Genomic DNA, 17634 nt, shown 5'->3' with positions numbered 1-17634 from the left:
CTTTCTCTTTACTCTCCCATGGACAGCTGGGCAGTGACTGAGTAGATCCCACCAAACCACCCACAGGGACCTCAGAGTTTTACAGATGCCTATCAGAGTCCTAGGTGCCATGATAAGCTTTTCTGGTTACTTTTTGCCCAACTTCAGATGTGAATACCCAGTATCATCACCTTGGAGAGCCACTGGTGCCAAAAGTTGGGCTCAAACTGCCCTGTCCACTGCACAGACCAGGATGTGTGCTGGGCACAGGCTGCCCACGACTGCCCCTCTGGAATGTTGCCCCAGGCCAGGCCTCAGGCCAGTTCATGGTTGCCATGAAGAGAAGAGGCACTTCAGTTGCCTCTGCTGGCCCTTGAACCAGGTCCCTAACAGATGGTCAGCACCCAGAGCTGCATCATACGCAGAGGGCCAGAGGTGCATTCTACAGCCTGACCCAGCCTGTAGACTACAATCTGGGGATGTTCTGAGACATACCTGCAATCCTGGATGTGACATAAGATATGTCCAGGTCTCCTTTTGCATAGCTGGAATTAAAGGGAGTATTTATTTGATCACTATAGGAAACATTAGGAGGTTATCACAAGAGCTTCAACTGGAGACCCTACCACCTGGGGCAGCTCCACATGGTATAGGCCAGGCCTGGTGCAGCCTGGCACTTCTTCACATGCTGCTCCCACACTTACCTAGCCACAGACTGGATGACCTTGGAGGAGGTGTCCTTGAGATTAGTGAAGAGTCGCTCTGTCCCACCCCGAAGGATGTCAAAGAACCCACCGTAAGGCTGGTCATACTCAGCCAGAGCGAGGCCTGTAGGGGAGACAGACCTCAGCAGGTCACAGGCGGGCAAGGCAGGTGAGGTGAGCAGCACACAGGAGGCCCCATTGGCCCCACACACACCCAGCTGGTACAGACATGATCTAGGCTCTGCAGCACCCCAGGAACACCAAGCCCACACAGCGTGATGCAGAAGGAAGCACGCAAGAACCTACTCTTCCCACAGCCAGAGGAGGCACATCAGCCACTGTACTGCTAGGCACACAGGGTGTGGTCCTGAAGTGCCCAGGATGCTGAGCTAGCCACCTATCAGGGCCAAGAGCTCCCTATCCAGGAAACAAAGATCTAGAGAAGAACCAGGTGAAACCTTGACACCCCAAGAGATCAGGAGGGGGCTCAGCCCATGGCAAGCATGAACACATTCCTACCCTAGGACTCTCATTACTCCCTATAAACTAAGACCCCCCTCCAGGGACCCCAAACCCTTCTCTGGTATCCACACCATACAAGGTAGAAGACCACTGCTCAAACCATGATGGGACTGGCCCAGCCATCTTTTGCCTGTGCCCCTCCTCCCACAGCCCTATCCCTACTCCTGTTCTGCTCCACCAGACACCTCTAGTGCTCTGTCCCCAACTCCCAGAAGGGACCCTGGGACACCCCCAGCCCAAGGAGCGTCATTTTCCTATTGTCTTGGGCTGAATAGACAGTGCAGGCTATGGCATGACTAATGGTGGGGTCCTGGACTATTGCCTGACCTCAGGAGGAGCTGGAGCCTGAGGTTAGCTGTACACATAAGATTGACCCCACAACGACGCTGTTTGGCCCTGTCACAACTCCTGTGGGAAAGGACGCCTGGTTTCTCTTAGACCCTGGCCTGCCACCCCTTTTCTTGCTGACTTGAATCTGAATTCTCCTCACTGATCCTATACCACAACCTGAGCACATCAGCTCAGCTGGGAAATGGTGAAGCTAAGAACTCAGCCTTATAGTCTATCTCCTGCTACAAGGCTGGAGCCCCATGGAACAAGATTTTGGGGTCTAGCCCAATGCGTGCTGGGTGTCTGATACACAGAAGGGTGAACTTTCTGTGGGGCAGACAGTGAGCAGGTGAGGGTACTTACCTCCACTATAGCCACTGGTCACGGGGCACCCAGCAGGGGGTGGCACTCGGGATGGCCCTGGGTTCCCATAGCCTCCATTCTGCTCCAGCAGCTGTTAAGAGTCAAGGACTCACAGTCAGCTTCCCACAAGAGCTAGAGCTAGTTTGCACCTGCCATGGACACCAGTACTTTAAGTTTTTGAACCCTGGCCAGCAGACAGGTCAGTCTATCCATGCTCTATCTGATTTGCTGTAACATTCAAGGGAAGATGTTTTTAGGAGTATAGGTAAAGGGCAGAGAACACTTCACAGATAAAACTTCCACTCACAATTCTGAACTGACACTCAGGAAACAGCTGCCAGCTGCACACCTACACTCTGGTCCTATTACCACATGTCCAATGCTTTAAGTTTGTAGGTTTTAGTTCTGCTCCTTTTTCTCTTCCGTTTTTCCATGATCCACTGGACCACCTTGAGCAGATATACTATGCATGCAGCCCAGAGTGTGAGTACCTGGTGTTCTGGTGTTAGGGTAGATGCCTCTGCCAGCTCCTCAGACCAAGAATGCATTTTGCTGTGAGCTCAGCCCCATGGCACAGTGCTGTGTGGTAGAGTCGGCTGGTCCCCAAAAGGGGTTAAACAGGTGCTACAATCACTAGGATCAGAATGCACCCAAGCCACTCATCTAGCAACTTCAGAGCACCTGACACCTTAAAGTACATCCTTCTCCTAGCTTCGAGGTCCCCTCCTGATGCCCCTGAATGGGGGCATCAGCCCATTTCCCCAAAGGTATCACACACTTGACCCTTTCACCCACAACCTCTCTGAGGGTCCAGACTCCATGTCCTATACTGACCTCTCAGCAGAAGACTGTGCTACCTCATAACTAGCCCCAAGTCAATGGTTGCTGGGAAGTTCTGCTTCTAGCTACAGGGGAGTAAATAACTCCAACAACCAGAAAGCAGACAAAACAGACACCAATGTTCCTATCTCTGCAGTGATCCAGGAAGGGACTCACCTTGGCAGGGAGAAAGAGGCAGGGACAGAGGGGAGGGCAGCAGAATCTGGCCTGAGCCCTATGCTATACAGAGAGTAGGGAGGCTCTCAGAGGTACCAGAAATCTGCCCATGCCCCAAGCAAGGGTGTGGGCCAGCCTCATGGCTACTAAAGGGTCCTTGTGCATTCCTGGCCTGCCTGCTTTCCCCAAACATATAGTGTGGGGGGTCTCAACTCAACTGCCTGCCAGGCAAAGAACCACCAGCAGCAGTGTGTGCCAGACCCGTGGGTAAAGCGTGGAGATGAATGCAGCCAAGAGACTGTGAAGTCATGCCTGGATGTCTGACCCCAGAAACTATGATGTAGAAAGTAACTCACACACTACCTGAACCCAGGTAAGAACTACTAGATATGTGATAGAGTAATCATTGCGGCTCATCTGGACCATAAGACCCCCTGAGCCAGGACCCAGGGAGGCTCCTTGGTTGGGTTGGCCTGGGCTGCAGCAAGCTCTAACTTATGTGACTGCCATGAGCCTTTGAGAGTCTGTGATACAGGGGACCCTCAGAATAACACTGAGAACACAGATATGCAACACCAGATGTCCAGATGTGACCAGAACTGCATGACACCCTTACCTCTGTGATGGGAGCCTTGGGGTTCACATTCCTGGCTGCTGCAATCTCCTGCAGCTGGCGCACTACCTCAGCAACAGACAGCCGTTCTTCAGGGTTGACCTTCAGCATGGCACCTACATCAGAACACACCAGAGTGCACTAAATTGATGTTACCTAAGCCTGGGCCCAGGCACTACCTGCTCTTGCACAGCTATCAAACGCAGAGGCCACTCACTTTACACACAGTGCTGACAAAACTGAACAAGGTGATATGAAATGGCCATTCAGAGCATCATAAGCTGCTCACCAAAGGGTGAGCAGGCAGGGCCCTCTATGAAAGAGCTGCTACCAGGATGCTGTCAGAAGAGCAATGAAGGAAGGAGCTGGGGGCAATATGGCCAGTGAGCAAGCCCAGGGCCCTACAGGGAGGCTCATCTCCCCAAGTCCCTGCATTGAGCAAACTTTCAACAGGAACTTACGAATGAGGTCGTGGAAGACTGTGTACCGAGTATCATTCACAGGAATTGAGTACTTCCCATTGACTATCCGAAGTTTTGCTCCATCCTCAAAAGGATGCTGCTGGAAACACAGCAGGTACAAGATACAGCCCAGGGCCTACAGGGAGAGCAGAGGCTGAGTGGGCGTCTGGAGGGGAACAAAGGTTGAGTCAGGGCTTCAGGGAAAAAAGGCACCAGCTAAGAGCTGGGCACAAAAGAGCAACCCATTCCTTAAGGACCCTTGAGGGGCATCAATCAGGTGCCTTTGGAGTCACACCCTTACAAATGACAACCTTGCTAGTAAGCCAGTGACAGCACTCCCCACCTTGTCCAAAACAAAGAGATGTCTAGGCGGCAGCAGTTATTTTCAGATCAAAAGGCTCCCTTCAAAGTTACAGGGTTCCTACTCAAGCATCACCTCTATGGCTGGTGGGGGCCATGAGGACCTCACCACGTAAGGGCACAGTGAATACCAAGGACCAGCTCCATCCCACTCCCAGCTACAGAATGAGCAGCAAGAAGGGCACAAAAACAGCTGAGGATTCCCATAGAACCTACCTCTTCCTAAGGTTCATTCTACCCATCAAACCCAACTACATGGACAGAAAGGAACTGGGGGCTACTGAGGCACCAGGATTTTGTACACACAGATCCTGTGATGAAGCACACTAGCTGTGTTCCCATGGCTGATACATACTAGGGGCCACTCTCAAGTGGACCAAGACGTGAGAAGCTAACAAAGACACAGTAAGGGTTCCCATCTTTCCAAACACAATGGGTTTCTACCTAAACCCAACATGAAGATATATGCCCACAGTGGGGTCAGAACAAACCCCTTATAAACCTCCAGTGGGCAGATCCTTGACACAGTGGATTGGGGCAGGAATTAATGTAGAGTTAGTAGTCACTGTCCCTGTCCTTAGAGGATGCTAGTGGCTTTCATCACATCAAGGAGGGCACAGAAGCACAGAGTAGACAGGGTTCACCTGGAAGAGCTGCACAATGGACGGGGGCGGGGGGGGGGGCGGGCAGGTGATACTGTGACACACAGTCTTATTCTGTTTCCTGGCATACAACCCCTAAAATCCTTAGAATGCTCAAAGTAATGTTTTCTATGGTAAGAAAATGACTCATGGCTGGCCACCCTAAGTAACTTCAGGGTGGGGCTGGTCACCAGAAAGACCAAGGCAGGATAAGAGGGCTGGGGCATTCGGCCCTATCCTTCAACTTCTGGGAAGGGGAGAAGAGGTGAAGGTTGATCTGATCTCCTATGGCCAGTGGTGTAATCAATCATGCCTGTGTACAAAGCCTTCACAGAAACCAAAGGAACAGGGTTCAGGAGAGCATCTAGACAGCTCAGCAGGTGGAGGATCTTGGAGGGTGGTGTACTGGGTGGGACATGAAGCTCCACCCCTTGCCCTACACATCTCTTCATTTGTACCCTTTGTAATACCATTTATAACAAACTGGTGAAAGTAGTAAGTGTATCAAAAGTTCTGTGAGCTGCTCTAGTAAGCTAATCAAACAAATCAAACTCCAGGAGGCGTTTGTGGAAAGCCTGGTACATGGCCAGTCAGTTAGGACAGGAAAAACCACCTGGGGCTGTAAATGGCAACTGAGGGGGGCAGGTGGGAACAGAGCCTCACCCTGTGGGGACTGACACTGTCTCCGGCAGACAGAGTCAGCTCTGACTTGGACTAATGATACTCCAGGGGCATCCTCTGCAGAACTGACTACTCCTGAGGTCACGCAGGTCTTTTGTGTTGACCTGGTGGTATCAACCACCATTAATCGAGAGCAGAGCAGCTGACCTCGATTAATGGGGACATGATTGTGTAGAAAAGTGAAGCCCCTGGACCTTGATCAGCCACAGCAGAGACACCCCTGGCCCTGCAGCTCAGCGACAGGGACAGAGGTCAGGACAGATATCAAATTGAGGAGGGGGAGATTTTGCTGCCACATGCCATCTGTGCAGACTCAGAGTCACACTGATACCCCAACTGCACTGTCAATTCACCTCAGCTATAAGCATTCACCAGTGATACATCACAAAATGAAGAAAGGAAAGGGAAAGGGGAAGGGAAGTGGAAGGGGAAGGAGAAGGAGAAGGAAAATAGAAAGAGTAGGGGAAAAGGGGGTTGAGAGGACATGAGGGTCCAGGACAGATGGGGTGGGAGTCCTCTATGCACAGGCCCTGGGTCTCCTGCCTGGGCACCACCAGGGGAGGCACTCAGGCCTTACCCAGATATCCTGCTTCTCGCCGATGGGGAAGTTAGAATACAGGTCTACAATTTCTGGTGTTCTGTACATGGGTGTAGTATTCCTCGTGATCTGAAAATACAAATGTTTCGAGATCAAGTTACACATAAGCAGCATTTTTGTTTTGCACAGATGCCCTGCAACTTTCCAAACTCTACCACAGGCTAGCAGTACCCTATCATCTCACAGGGCTGATATGCCCCAGAAGAACCTCAGGTCACTCAAGTGCCCACGTACTGCTGCACTGCAGTTTACCTTATGGGGATAATCTTTCATGGCCACCTAGCTCTAAAAAAAGTATCCAAGGTATTGCCTACTGCCCATTTTGTTTGCTCAGAGGAGATGTGTAATATGCAACACAAGACACCTACTATAAGATGTACATGTAGGCCAGCTCGTGTGATGGCATTATCTAAGTGGGTGAAAGAAAGCACTACTGAGAGTAGCTTCTAGATGAATTCTAGTGGGGACACAGCATCTGCAACAGAATAACCAGATTTACTGGTTGCTCAGGTCTTAAAACTGAGACCCACATAACACACAACAAAGCAAACACACCAACCCCAAGACCACAGATTCAAACAGGAAAAGTAACCAATACATCTCAATAGTCAGGCTTCAGACAAGCAGTGATTTCTTAGAGTAGGAGAGGTGAATGAATGAAAAGTAGGATGGACTGTGATTCAAGAGGTCTCCCCCAAGGATGGCAAAACAGTCAGTCACAGACAGGGTTCTATGTGAGATGCAAATCCAACCAGGGCTCACATGCAAGACTCTATGACTCCAGGAGACAGAGAGACTGGATGAGGAGTGGGCAAGGGGCTGGGGCTCAACTGGCAGAGGGGCCATCAGGTAAGACAGGGAAGCCCAGGCCCTTCTGCATCTAGTAAAGAGGTGACACCAAGCTGCACAGTTATAACTGCGCGGCCATATGTGTGACGCACTTCCATTAAAAAACTTCACTTGCCTCCACTTTGTGGCACTGACCCTTCAATCCGTAAACCCTACTCTCAGGAATCCACCATGAAGGCTTATCTGCACCACAAGGGTGCACTGCATGTGGTGATTCTGAAAGTGCCTACAACCTGCTGAGAAAAGCGGGGGCAACATGTACTTAGACCAAGGTGAACAGAGGGAAGGACGCAGCTATGGAAACCAACTGAACCAAGGCAGACCCATTTCATAGAGAACAGAAAGTGGAAAACAAGTCAAAACAGAAAGAGCACCACAGGGTAGGAGTGAACAGAAAGCAGATGGGGGAGGGAGGAAAGCAGGACATGCTCATCTCTGCAGAAAAAGGCTAACAAAGGAAACACAAATGAGGCCTGGAAGCTTGAGGGGAAGTGGCATACGGCAACTGCTGTGGAAAATAATGTTAATAAAGAAGAAAACCCAGATACATTTCCATTATGTAACAACCACATGGAAGGAGAAAACAATTCTAGCAACTTATGGACACTGTGTCTGGCAGCACACCCAGCCTTGGGTGCAGAGGAAGAACTTCACATCCACCCTGAACCCCTAGCATGCCATGAACATGCAATTCTGAGGCTGCTCGTGCTGCAGCAGGAGTGCTAGTAACACAGCTCTCATTGAGGAGGAAGGGTCGAGGGCAAGAGCCCTCTGGAACATGCTGGGCTGGAGGTACCGTGTAGACCAGTGGTTGCTGTTCCAAGAATGAATACCTGCACACCTATGTGCACTGCATAGGTAAGTACATCTTCTCAAAGGGCTTGGAGGGACACAGCTCCAGCAGGGCTAAACACACCTATCCCCAGACTATGCCATTCCCCAGGTCTGGTGGCAGAGTTTCCCAAAGGCGGCCAATCTCAGAGCCAGGGCAAGTTAGATACCTGATTTCCCAGAACATCCTGTCTTCCAAAAAGCAAGTGCTCCAAAATGATGACATATTAGCCTGTTTTCTATTGCTAATAACACAATACCACAGGCTGGGAAAGCTATAAACAAAGGAGGCTTACTTTGGCTCATGATTCTGGTTCAGGGTTGAGGGCCCATATCTGGTGACAGCCTTTTTGTTGGCAGTGGCCCTGGTGCAGGGGCACAGGGAGTATGCGTGTGTATATGTATGTCTTCTGGTCTCTCCTGGTTATCATAAAGCCACTAGGTTTCAATCATGGAGGCTCCACTCTGATGACCTCATCTAATCCTAATCACCTCCCCAAGATCCCATTTCTACACCCACTGAATACTTCATTGTGAGGATTAAACTCCAGCATGAATTTTGGGGAAACAAAACACATCAAACCTTAGCAAATGGGAAATGTACAATAAAACAAAACAAAAACCCCAGAAGCCCCATGAGACCAACTTGGGACATTTATGCACCAAAATAATTGAGGGCACAGTGAATCATGAGCATAGGAAGAATGGCACCCATAGCTCTGGTTCAGTGATGTGCAGAGCACTGACAATTCAAGAGGCATGTCATGACTGTAGCAGACTACAGGGTGTCAGGAGCCAGGAGGGGTGAGGAGGGCTCACCACACTGCAGGTGGGCAGGACTCAAGGGATGTGGGGCTGAATCTAAGCACCTCCAGGTTAGCAAAACTTGGGGAAAGATGACTGAATAGAGATGCCTAACTGGACGATTCAGGTGAACATGGCCCCAAATGGTATCTGTCTGGAGTAGTGAAGGCTGACAACACTGTGAGCCCACTGAAAAGAATTGTTCTTACTGGGGAGCAAGATGGGATAATGTCCAGCTACAGCAGGGCCTCCTTTCTGAGCTCTGCCCAGCCTCTTCCTTGGTCTTTAAGCTCAGTCAACCATGTTGGGCACCCCACAAGTGGTGCTCTGGGTAGCCCTTTGCAAAGGACAAGACCCACAGGTTTACAGATGATCCAAGAAACACAGCTCTGATGTGATAACAGATGCCCCAAAGAGCCCAGAAACTTGGCCTTCAATAAGGCCTGTTTCATGTTAAGGAATAAATACAAGTGTCAATCACAGGCAGCACTCCACGGCACTGTACCTCTTCTCACGTGGCCACTGCACTGGAAGCAGGCACATCCTCCCTATGAAAGTCAACCTGGCCTTGAAGCAGCCTTGCCTGGCAGCGGGGCAGGACAGAAATGCTGTCCCCTCCTTGACAGCAGGAGTATCTCCTTCATCCATCTTCTGTGTACCTTTGCACCTGGGACCTCTCTGCCCCAGGGCCTATGGCTGTTCCTCTGCTCTGTACTGTTTTGTTTGTACAATTCACGTAAACCCTCTATGAAGTATAAGCTACTGCAGAATGGTGCACACAATGTGAGGGTGCAGTCCATCCTCCTGCAGGAACAGGAGCCTCCTGGACAGAACCACTGAGTTTCCCAGAAAAGTATGTTTCTAAATGATTCCTTTAAAAAATTTGCCATATTTGGATTAACAATGGTGGTGATGGCTGCACAACACTGTGAATGTGCTTAATGCTACTGAATTGTGTATTTAAAATGATTATGATGGTAAAATTTATATTATGTACGCTTTTTGACAAAAAGATAAATCCCAGGAGTAAACAAATCAAGTCAGGTTTGACCTGAAGAGGACAAGATGAAAAGAACCTTCCACAAAGCAGTAAAGGGCAGCCTGGAGCAAGACAAACCCCCTCCCACCCCATGCAGCACCAGGGAGTCTGTTCGGAGTCTGAATGACAGGGACACACTTAATGCATGTGCCCAAAGAATCATAGGGAGGGCTGGCAGAGTGGCTCAAGTAGTAGAGCACCTACCTACCTAGCAAGTGTGAGACCTGAGTTCAAACCCCAGTACCACCAAAAATTAAAAAAAGATTCACAAGAAATAAAAAGAGCGTGAGGAAAAAGGAAAGGGACTGAGCAGAGACTTCCCCAGAGGGCAGGCTCCAGTACAACATCTCACCTCTTCCTCCACCATCGCTCGCTTCTGAGCACTCCAGCTGTAGTCCGGGTAATGTGAAATGGTCGTGGCACTGCCAAAGTCACACAGCTTAATGGTCCCCTGGTTACTAAGCAACAAGTTCTCAACCTGCAAAGTTTCAGAAGATAGTCCTTATGAACTTAGGGTGCAGACACAGCCTGATCTCAGCAAAAACACACAGGAGCGCAAGAGACAGGAGAGTCTTATAAGGTATCCTTCTGCATCTAGGTGAGGCTGCTGGCCACCAAGGGCCACCCTGAAGACTTGAAAGACTGAGGCACCCCAACTGTGAAGGTGCAGCCCATCCACATACTGCAGCAGCACAAGGCTGCCTAGGCCTAGAGAAGGCCTTGGTCATGGCAGCCCCTGAGAAGGAGGAGGGCTTTCACACAGAAGTCAGCAAAGTGGACTTCCTCAAAGAGGAGACATGCAACATCTGCTCAGAAGCAAATAGATGCACATTTATATTAAATGTATAAGTCATAGAAATTTTTTAAAGTTAAAAATCATGAACCAAACATGAGACATAATGAATCATCAGAAAAGTCAGAAGATGAAAGAATTTGTACTATGCCGTTTATAACTACTAAATGTGTCAAGACCAGAGGAATAAATCCAACAAAAGATGGACAAACGACTTCCTGTGTAGAAAAACATAAATGGAGATAAATTTTTAAATCCAAAGTAGTAAATAGGAAACTATATCAGGCCCCTAACAAGAGGTACAATGTTAGTGAAGCTGAGGAACCTGACACATGGCCAAGGCAGGGGCAGCAACTTAGGACCCAGAGCCAACTCTAGCCACCACAAGTCAGGAATGGTTTTTAGTTACTTTTTTTGTTTTTTGGCAATTTGAACTTAGGGCCTCATGCTTGCTAGGCAGGCACTCTCTGCTTGAGTCATGCCTCCAGTCCTTTTTGCTTTGGTTTTTGAGAGCGTTTTTACCAGGGCTCCTTGTACTGCTTCCCTACATAGTTGGGATGAGAGGTGTATGTCATGAAGCTGAGCTTTTTAATCAATTTATTTTTTTTACAGGTCTTGCTAACTTTTTGTTGGGGCCAGCCTTAAAAGAGATACTTCCAATCACTACCTCCCAAGTAGCTGAGATTATAGGTGTGAGCCACCATGCCTAGATGGGTTTTTACATTTTTAAATGATTGGAGGAAGAAAAAAAATCAAAGACTAACATTCCATGACACATGAAATTCCAATTCTCGAGCACAGTTTTCTGGCACCCACCCATCCCATTTCAGTATCTTAAATATCTGTACACTCGTACCCTCCAACAGAGTGGGATGTCCCAATGGAGGTGTCCAATGTTGGACAGCCAACATTCCTAAAGTCTGGCTTTCTCCTGAAAAGTCTGTCAACTTGGCTAGGCAGTCACAATTAATTCTAATCAAATTGTCATTTGCAGAAGGAAAATGCACAAACCACACCCACCCACAAGACTTGCCTAGCCTATGGCATGCCACAAAGTGACAAAGGGCGGTGCATGTGGAACCCATGTGCTGCTGGAACATTCATATTTAAATACACACTCCTTCCAACTTCAGGGGACACCTCTCCACCGGCCAGCAGGCAGGGCACCAGGCAAAAAACAAGGGAAGTAAAACCCAACGTGCCATCTGAGCAAAAAGAAACAGTGTAAGATAGAGTACTACAAGGTGGAGCTATGCACAAGGCAGGTGAATTTCAACATCCTAACACTGAGCAAAAGAAGGCAGGCACACTCTGTTCACGATACCCACAGCAGAGAAAACACTGCCCTGAGGAGCACAACACACAGTCACTGAAAGCCAGGTGGCTGTCGCCTCAGTGGAAAGACATGGTAAATAGGAGGTACTGTGTGTGCACTTGCACATTCCTATGTCTATGTTACAGTGGGCAGTGATTAGAGGAAGGCAGCCCAGGTGGGGCCTTAGCAAAGTGGGGCTCCTGCAGTGAGGGGACATAGACATTGCCATGGAGTAGCAAGGACACCTTACTGGGGAGACAAGGGATGCTAAATCCATGCCAAGTTCAAACTGACCTTCCACTAACTATCCTTAAAACACACACACAACAATCCACCACATTCTGAAGATGTAAACCAGAAGATTCCTGATGCTGCAGGAAAGCCCAACAGCCACACAGTGACCGCTGAGGAGCCACTGGGGGCAAAGAGCAGGACCATGGCATGAAGCTCTGCAGGTCCAGTCTCAGGAAAGCTTCACTTCTTACATCAGAGTAGGGACTCAAGCAACAAGGTTTCTGGAAATTTAGGTGGTCTCAGAACCTTGAAAAACAATTCTATTGAAAGCAACCATGAGTGCTAGATAGAATGGTTGGAAGGAAGGAAAGAAAGGAGGATGAGAAGGGAAGGGAGAGAAGGGCAGGATGAAGAAGGGGAAGGAAAAAAAGAAGGGCCTCTCATGGGGTGAGTTCCAGGAGTTGTTTCTGAGACAGGGCATCTGTACAACTAGTCACCTTAAACCCTGGTTTTCTATGCCCCTCTGAGTTTGGGGGACAAATGGGAGGCCAGGCTCCCTATGGTTCAACATCCATAACTCCTAGTGAAAGGCAGCAAACAGAACCTAGCCCACTGCATCCAAAATCTGGGACTGGATGAGCTGGCATGTAACAGGTCAGAGGAGAAAGAGTGGCAGTCTCAGGGCTATCACTCTGGGGGTACACAGGAATCTCCCACACACATTAAGGCCAGATCACTGGGAGAGGAGGTGAGCCAGCCTGTCTATTGGCAGACACCTATGCAAGGTGTGGGTGCCAAGGGCATCCAGATGGAGAAAGGAACATTGCCCCATCCCACAGTCTTCAAAATGAGTAAAATCCAATGCAGGAAATGCCAACATCAGCACAGAGTAGTCACCCAGGGGAACTGAGGAGCCTTAAAGCACAGGGTGGAGATGTTTGAGGCCCAAGGTTTTAGGAGGAGCTCCCACACTTTAGGGAATACCGAGGAAGGTCAACAACAGACAGGCCTCAGGTGGACACTCAGGGATTATGTTTGCTTTAGTAGGCAACAAACAATACTATGGTTATATAAGAAACACCCCAGGGTTGGTGGAGTGGCTCAAGTGGTAGAGCACCTGCCCAGCAAGCATGAGGCCCTGAGTTCAAGCCCCAGTGCTGAAAAAAAGAAAAAAAAGTCCCAATTCCCTCAGAGATGAGCACAAAAGTGTCTGAGAGTAAAATGCTTTAAAATTCTTCAGCAAAAACAATCTCAGGTGAGGAGGAGACAGGGCAAGGATGTTTTATTGATGTCAGACGATTCTTACAAGTCTTATGAGTGAAAACTAAGCAAAACCAGGAGAAGACCCCTGCAACACATACAAACTTAAAGAGACTCTTGCAAGTATATGTCAGGAGTTACAATGATTCAAACAGACAAGTCACTAAAAAACAGAAAAAAGGCAAAATCAAAAAGGAAGTCAACTAAAGAATAAGGCACTGCTGATTATAAACATAACAATATTCAACTTCACTAATAACCAGAACAAGGTGAAATCACAACACTTATGATTATAACCCCTGATCAGGCTGGCAAAAATCACACAGGGCAATTCCAACCATGAGGCCTGTGGAATAGGCAGGCGCCATCCTCAGCTGGACCAGGGGAGACAACCACACCATCTACAGATGGAGTTGAATAGCAGAAGCCCTGAGAAGCAACATGGAACACAGCCCTTCCACAAAGGCAATGCTCGCACCAAGGTCAAGATCACTCCAGGAAGCCCACGTCTCCATGAGGAAAAGACTACAACCACACTTGCCAACACAGGGACCTGAGAGCCTGGCATGACAGGACAGGAGCCAAGCAGGGACTGTGCCCATGTGGGAGACGAGGGAGAGTAGGGGAGTGCAGCGCTCAGCCAAGCAGTGAGGGGTGCCTGAGAGACCAACAAGTGAGGTGGCCACAAAGTCTCACTTGCTAATGGTCTGCTCCAAGCCAGGGGAGCAGTATGCGAGGGATGCAGTGAGCACTTGCAACCACAGTTGGTACCTTGAGGTCTCTGTGGATGATGGGCGGCTTCTGCTTGTGCATGTGCTGCACTGCTCTGCATGTCTGGTAAAAGATCTTCAGAACGGTGTCACATGACAGAGGGCCTTTAGATTCAACTCTCTTTAGAAACTCCACCAGCTGTCCTAAAAAAGACAATTGAATTTAATCACCTGGGGCTCCTTGATGATGGGCTCAAGGTCTCTGCTTGACTGCCCGGGCATGCAGGCTTTTCTGTGGCCATAGTTAGGGTGGGCACCTAGTTAGTGCCACTCCTGGCCATCCCTTCAGCTGCTGCAAGAAACTATAAGTACATGGGGAATCCCTGCGACCCTGGATATGGGCTGCCCCCAAGGCAGGAGTAGGATGGGTACCCCAGGAGGAACTGGCACGAAGCAGCCCAGAGACAGCACAAGAGGCAAAAGCAAGCAGGTCACAAAGTGACACACCACAGCAGATGGATGGAGGCTGGAGTGAGGACACAAATGCCCCAGTGCCACCAAGAGGATGACTACAGAGCCAGGCACATGCATAGTGGTACCTTCCTACAGAAATCACCAAAGTATAAGCATTGCCAGTATCTCTAGTGAAGTAATCATTAACTCTCCTCAGATGGCAAATGCTGCTTATCCATCAATATGACGTTTTCAGTACTGCACACACAGCCCTGAATCTGTACTGTGAAAATGTGTGGCTCCTGCAGGCTTCTGGTGAATGGCACCACCCAGCTCTCTGCCCTGGCTAGAAAGACAAATCCAAGTGGGGCTCGAAGGCTCTGGCCAAGTGTACAGCTCAGGACCTAGAGTTTGTTTGGGGCTGGAGATGCTGGTGGCTGCCACACACACTCCTATGCATCCTCCACAGGCTGCTCAAACTCAACCAGCCCTATTTTCATTCACCTTGTTCTTCTGTATTCCAGCCAGAGCCCCAAGCCCAGTGTTGTCCCTGGGTCTTCTTCACTCCATGCCCATCTGGTCTGAGAACCCACCCTCTTCTCAGCCCTGAGCCCATGCACTCCACTCTCTGCAGAGCAGCCCGGGACACTCTGCTCACCTTATGGTGATAAAACTTTGAATCACCAGATTCAAAATGAAAAAAAACTTTGTGATCCTCCTGACTTGGCCTCCTAGGTGCTGGAATTATAGGCATGTACCCCCATGCCTGGCCAAGAGATCTTTTTTTAAATAAAAACTCCACGTATGACAGAGCAAGAACAGCTAAATAACTCTCCCTTCACCTCTCCATAGGTGGAGAGAGTAAGCTGCTCAAAGACTTACAGCCCATCCATTGCAAGGGTGGAACTGTGGACTTCCTATGGGGGAATCAGAGAAGACCCACTGACAGAAGAGGTCACAGCCCATCCTGGGAGACTGACCTCAAGGCCTCCTTTTATGGGCCCTACACTGGTCGCTGCATAGTCTGGCAACTGTGCCCCACACTAGCCAAGCCCTGGCCAGCACAGTGATGCATATCCACAAGTGCCTCAGCATTCGCTCTGGCCTCATAGACAGGTGATTCCTGGGCAGCACTCTTCACAGCATGAGCACTGGTCACTTCTTATGGTGATAAAACTTTGAATCACCAGAAGGACACTTGGCATCCACAGGAGAGTGGAGCTAGGCAGTAGCTGGACTCCTCTGTTTTCTACCATCCAGCACAGGGACAGCACCTGAGCCCATTCTTGCCAACTCCTCCTCAACTCCACCTCAGAAAGCACTGAGAACCTGGTAACCACAGTTCTCGAACACATGAATCCTGCTCAAATTTCCAAAACCAGGATTTTCAACTACCAAGACTTGAGCCATACAAAAAACTTTCTGATGTCCCTAGCAATGAAGAAGAGAGGTAGTAAACAGTGATACCCATCATCATGGTACATGTGCAGTCTTTGTCACTGCCTGTGACCACCCTGATTATTGGACTGTTGCAGTGCCACAGTACTTGTGGATATGGCCTGGCACTGCCCTTCCTCTCAGGCATCTCCTGGAGGGGGGTCTTGGATATGGGGATGAGGGAATGGCACTACTGCCACAAACAGATGCTTGATACAGTAAAATTGTGTGTGTGTGACAGTGTGTGTCGGGGGTGGTTATTGAGACAGGGCCCCATAGCCCAGACTGGCCTCAAACATTTGATCCTTCTGCCTCAGCTTCCTGAGTGCTGGGATTACAAGCGTTACCACCATGCCCAGCTATGATACAGTAAATTTTTAGAAAGGGAAAGTAAAACGTAGCAAAACCCAATTTCACTGAGTGTGTATCTTTTTGTAATTGAAGTAACAGTTACAAGAAGCACTGGTGAAAGAAGCTGGGGTAAAAGCCTGAGCTGGAGGAGTCCTCAGCCCCAGTGCTGGACCTTCTTAGACTATAAAGGGATGGGAGAGCCCAGAACCCTCAGACTTGGTTTCTGGAACACCACAGACCACCCAAAAAATGAAGCGCTTACTGAGAAAATGAGGATCATGAGGAACAGAAAGTGACCTGGGAGGCCTCACGACTAACTGTAACACAGAAACATGACAGAACCTGGAGTAGGGGGAAGGTGTTATGAAGACATTCTGGGGACAACTGGAGACAGCTGAACACACACTGTATGTGACAACCACATCAAGTCATGAAGGACGCAGTTACAATGGAAAAGGCTCCTGCTCTTGGGTAGTTAAGTACAAACAAGAATTTCTGGTCTTGATGTCTGCCACTTGTCTCTAAAAGGCTCAGCAAGAACATGGGAGGGAGACAAAGCAACTATGAGAAGATGTTACAGATTGGTGAGCCTACAGAAATCTTTTAAGTTTCCAGTAACTTTAATACAAAGTTGAAAAGCACACAAAACAACGTGAGGAATCAAGTCTGCAGCTGTCACCTGACAGCATGTTCTCAGCACTGGTGCTCCTAACCCCATAGCCTCCTCTCCTCCGATCCTGCAGCAGAAACCACAGCCACAGGCACCACAGGGACCTTGCAGGTGGTGCAGGCCTGGCCACTGAGTGTGAGTGACAGGGATGGATGGGGCCTACAGACAGATGAGCAAGGGCAGGAAGGGGCACAGCTGAAGGGGAGGCCCTGTCCAAGCTGCAGCCTTGGACTTCTGACTGCACCCACATGCAGCTTCTGCTTCTGCCCACGAAGGGCCCACACCTGAGCTACACAGACCCCCACCCTCACCACTTGGCACAGGGACACACAGGCTCACCAGCAGCTGCTATTTCTACACACACACCTTATGCCTCTCCCTATCAGCTAAACACACCATTTTGCACTCATCTGTCCACTATTGGTCTATGTCCACTTTGGTCATCATAGCAGTTTTTCTCATGGGCACTAAGGAAGGCTGGGATGGCAGGAGGCAGCCTTCACGTTGCTGGGCTTCCTTCCATGGGCCTCAGTCTCCCTTGTTGCTCCTGCTCCTCTCTTGGTCTCTTCTCTCCCCAAACCCATGGACAGGTGGACATAAGCAGCCATTTGTGTCATGGCCATGTTGCTCAGGAAAGCAT

At 49.3% G+C, this 17634-nt stretch overlaps 1 protein-coding gene across 10 annotated transcripts in view; it reads right to left on the bottom strand.

Moving 5' to 3' along the window:
• The window catches only part of Gak (cyclin G associated kinase), a 50289-nt gene that overhangs the window by 25818 nt on the left and 6837 nt on the right, over nt 1-17634 (bottom strand). For 7 of the 10 annotated variants that reach the window (XM_020175455.2, XM_074042789.1, XM_020175456.2 and 4 more), the window contains 8 exons: nt 14145-14287; nt 10124-10249; nt 6228-6317; nt 3969-4104; nt 3511-3623; nt 1899-1989; nt 684-807; nt 475-524 (listed from right to left, as the gene is read on the bottom strand). In XM_020175455.2, the coding sequence (XP_020031044.1) occupies nt 475-524; nt 684-807; nt 1899-1989; nt 3511-3623; nt 3969-4104; nt 6228-6317; nt 10124-10249; nt 14145-14287 (873 nt within the window). The remainder of the gene's footprint in view (nt 1-474; nt 525-683; nt 808-1898; nt 1990-3510; nt 3624-3968; nt 4105-6227; nt 6318-10123; nt 10250-14144; nt 14288-17634) is intronic. The other 3 variants (XM_074042793.1, XM_074042792.1, XM_020175462.2) reach the window with 2 other exon arrangements.

Source organism: Castor canadensis, chromosome 9 (genome assembly GCF_047511655.1).
Source record: "Castor canadensis chromosome 9, mCasCan1.hap1v2, whole genome shotgun sequence".
In the NCBI taxonomy this organism is placed as follows: Eukaryota; Metazoa; Chordata; class Mammalia; order Rodentia; family Castoridae; genus Castor; species Castor canadensis.
This window is presented reverse-complemented; position numbering and strand designations above follow the sequence as displayed.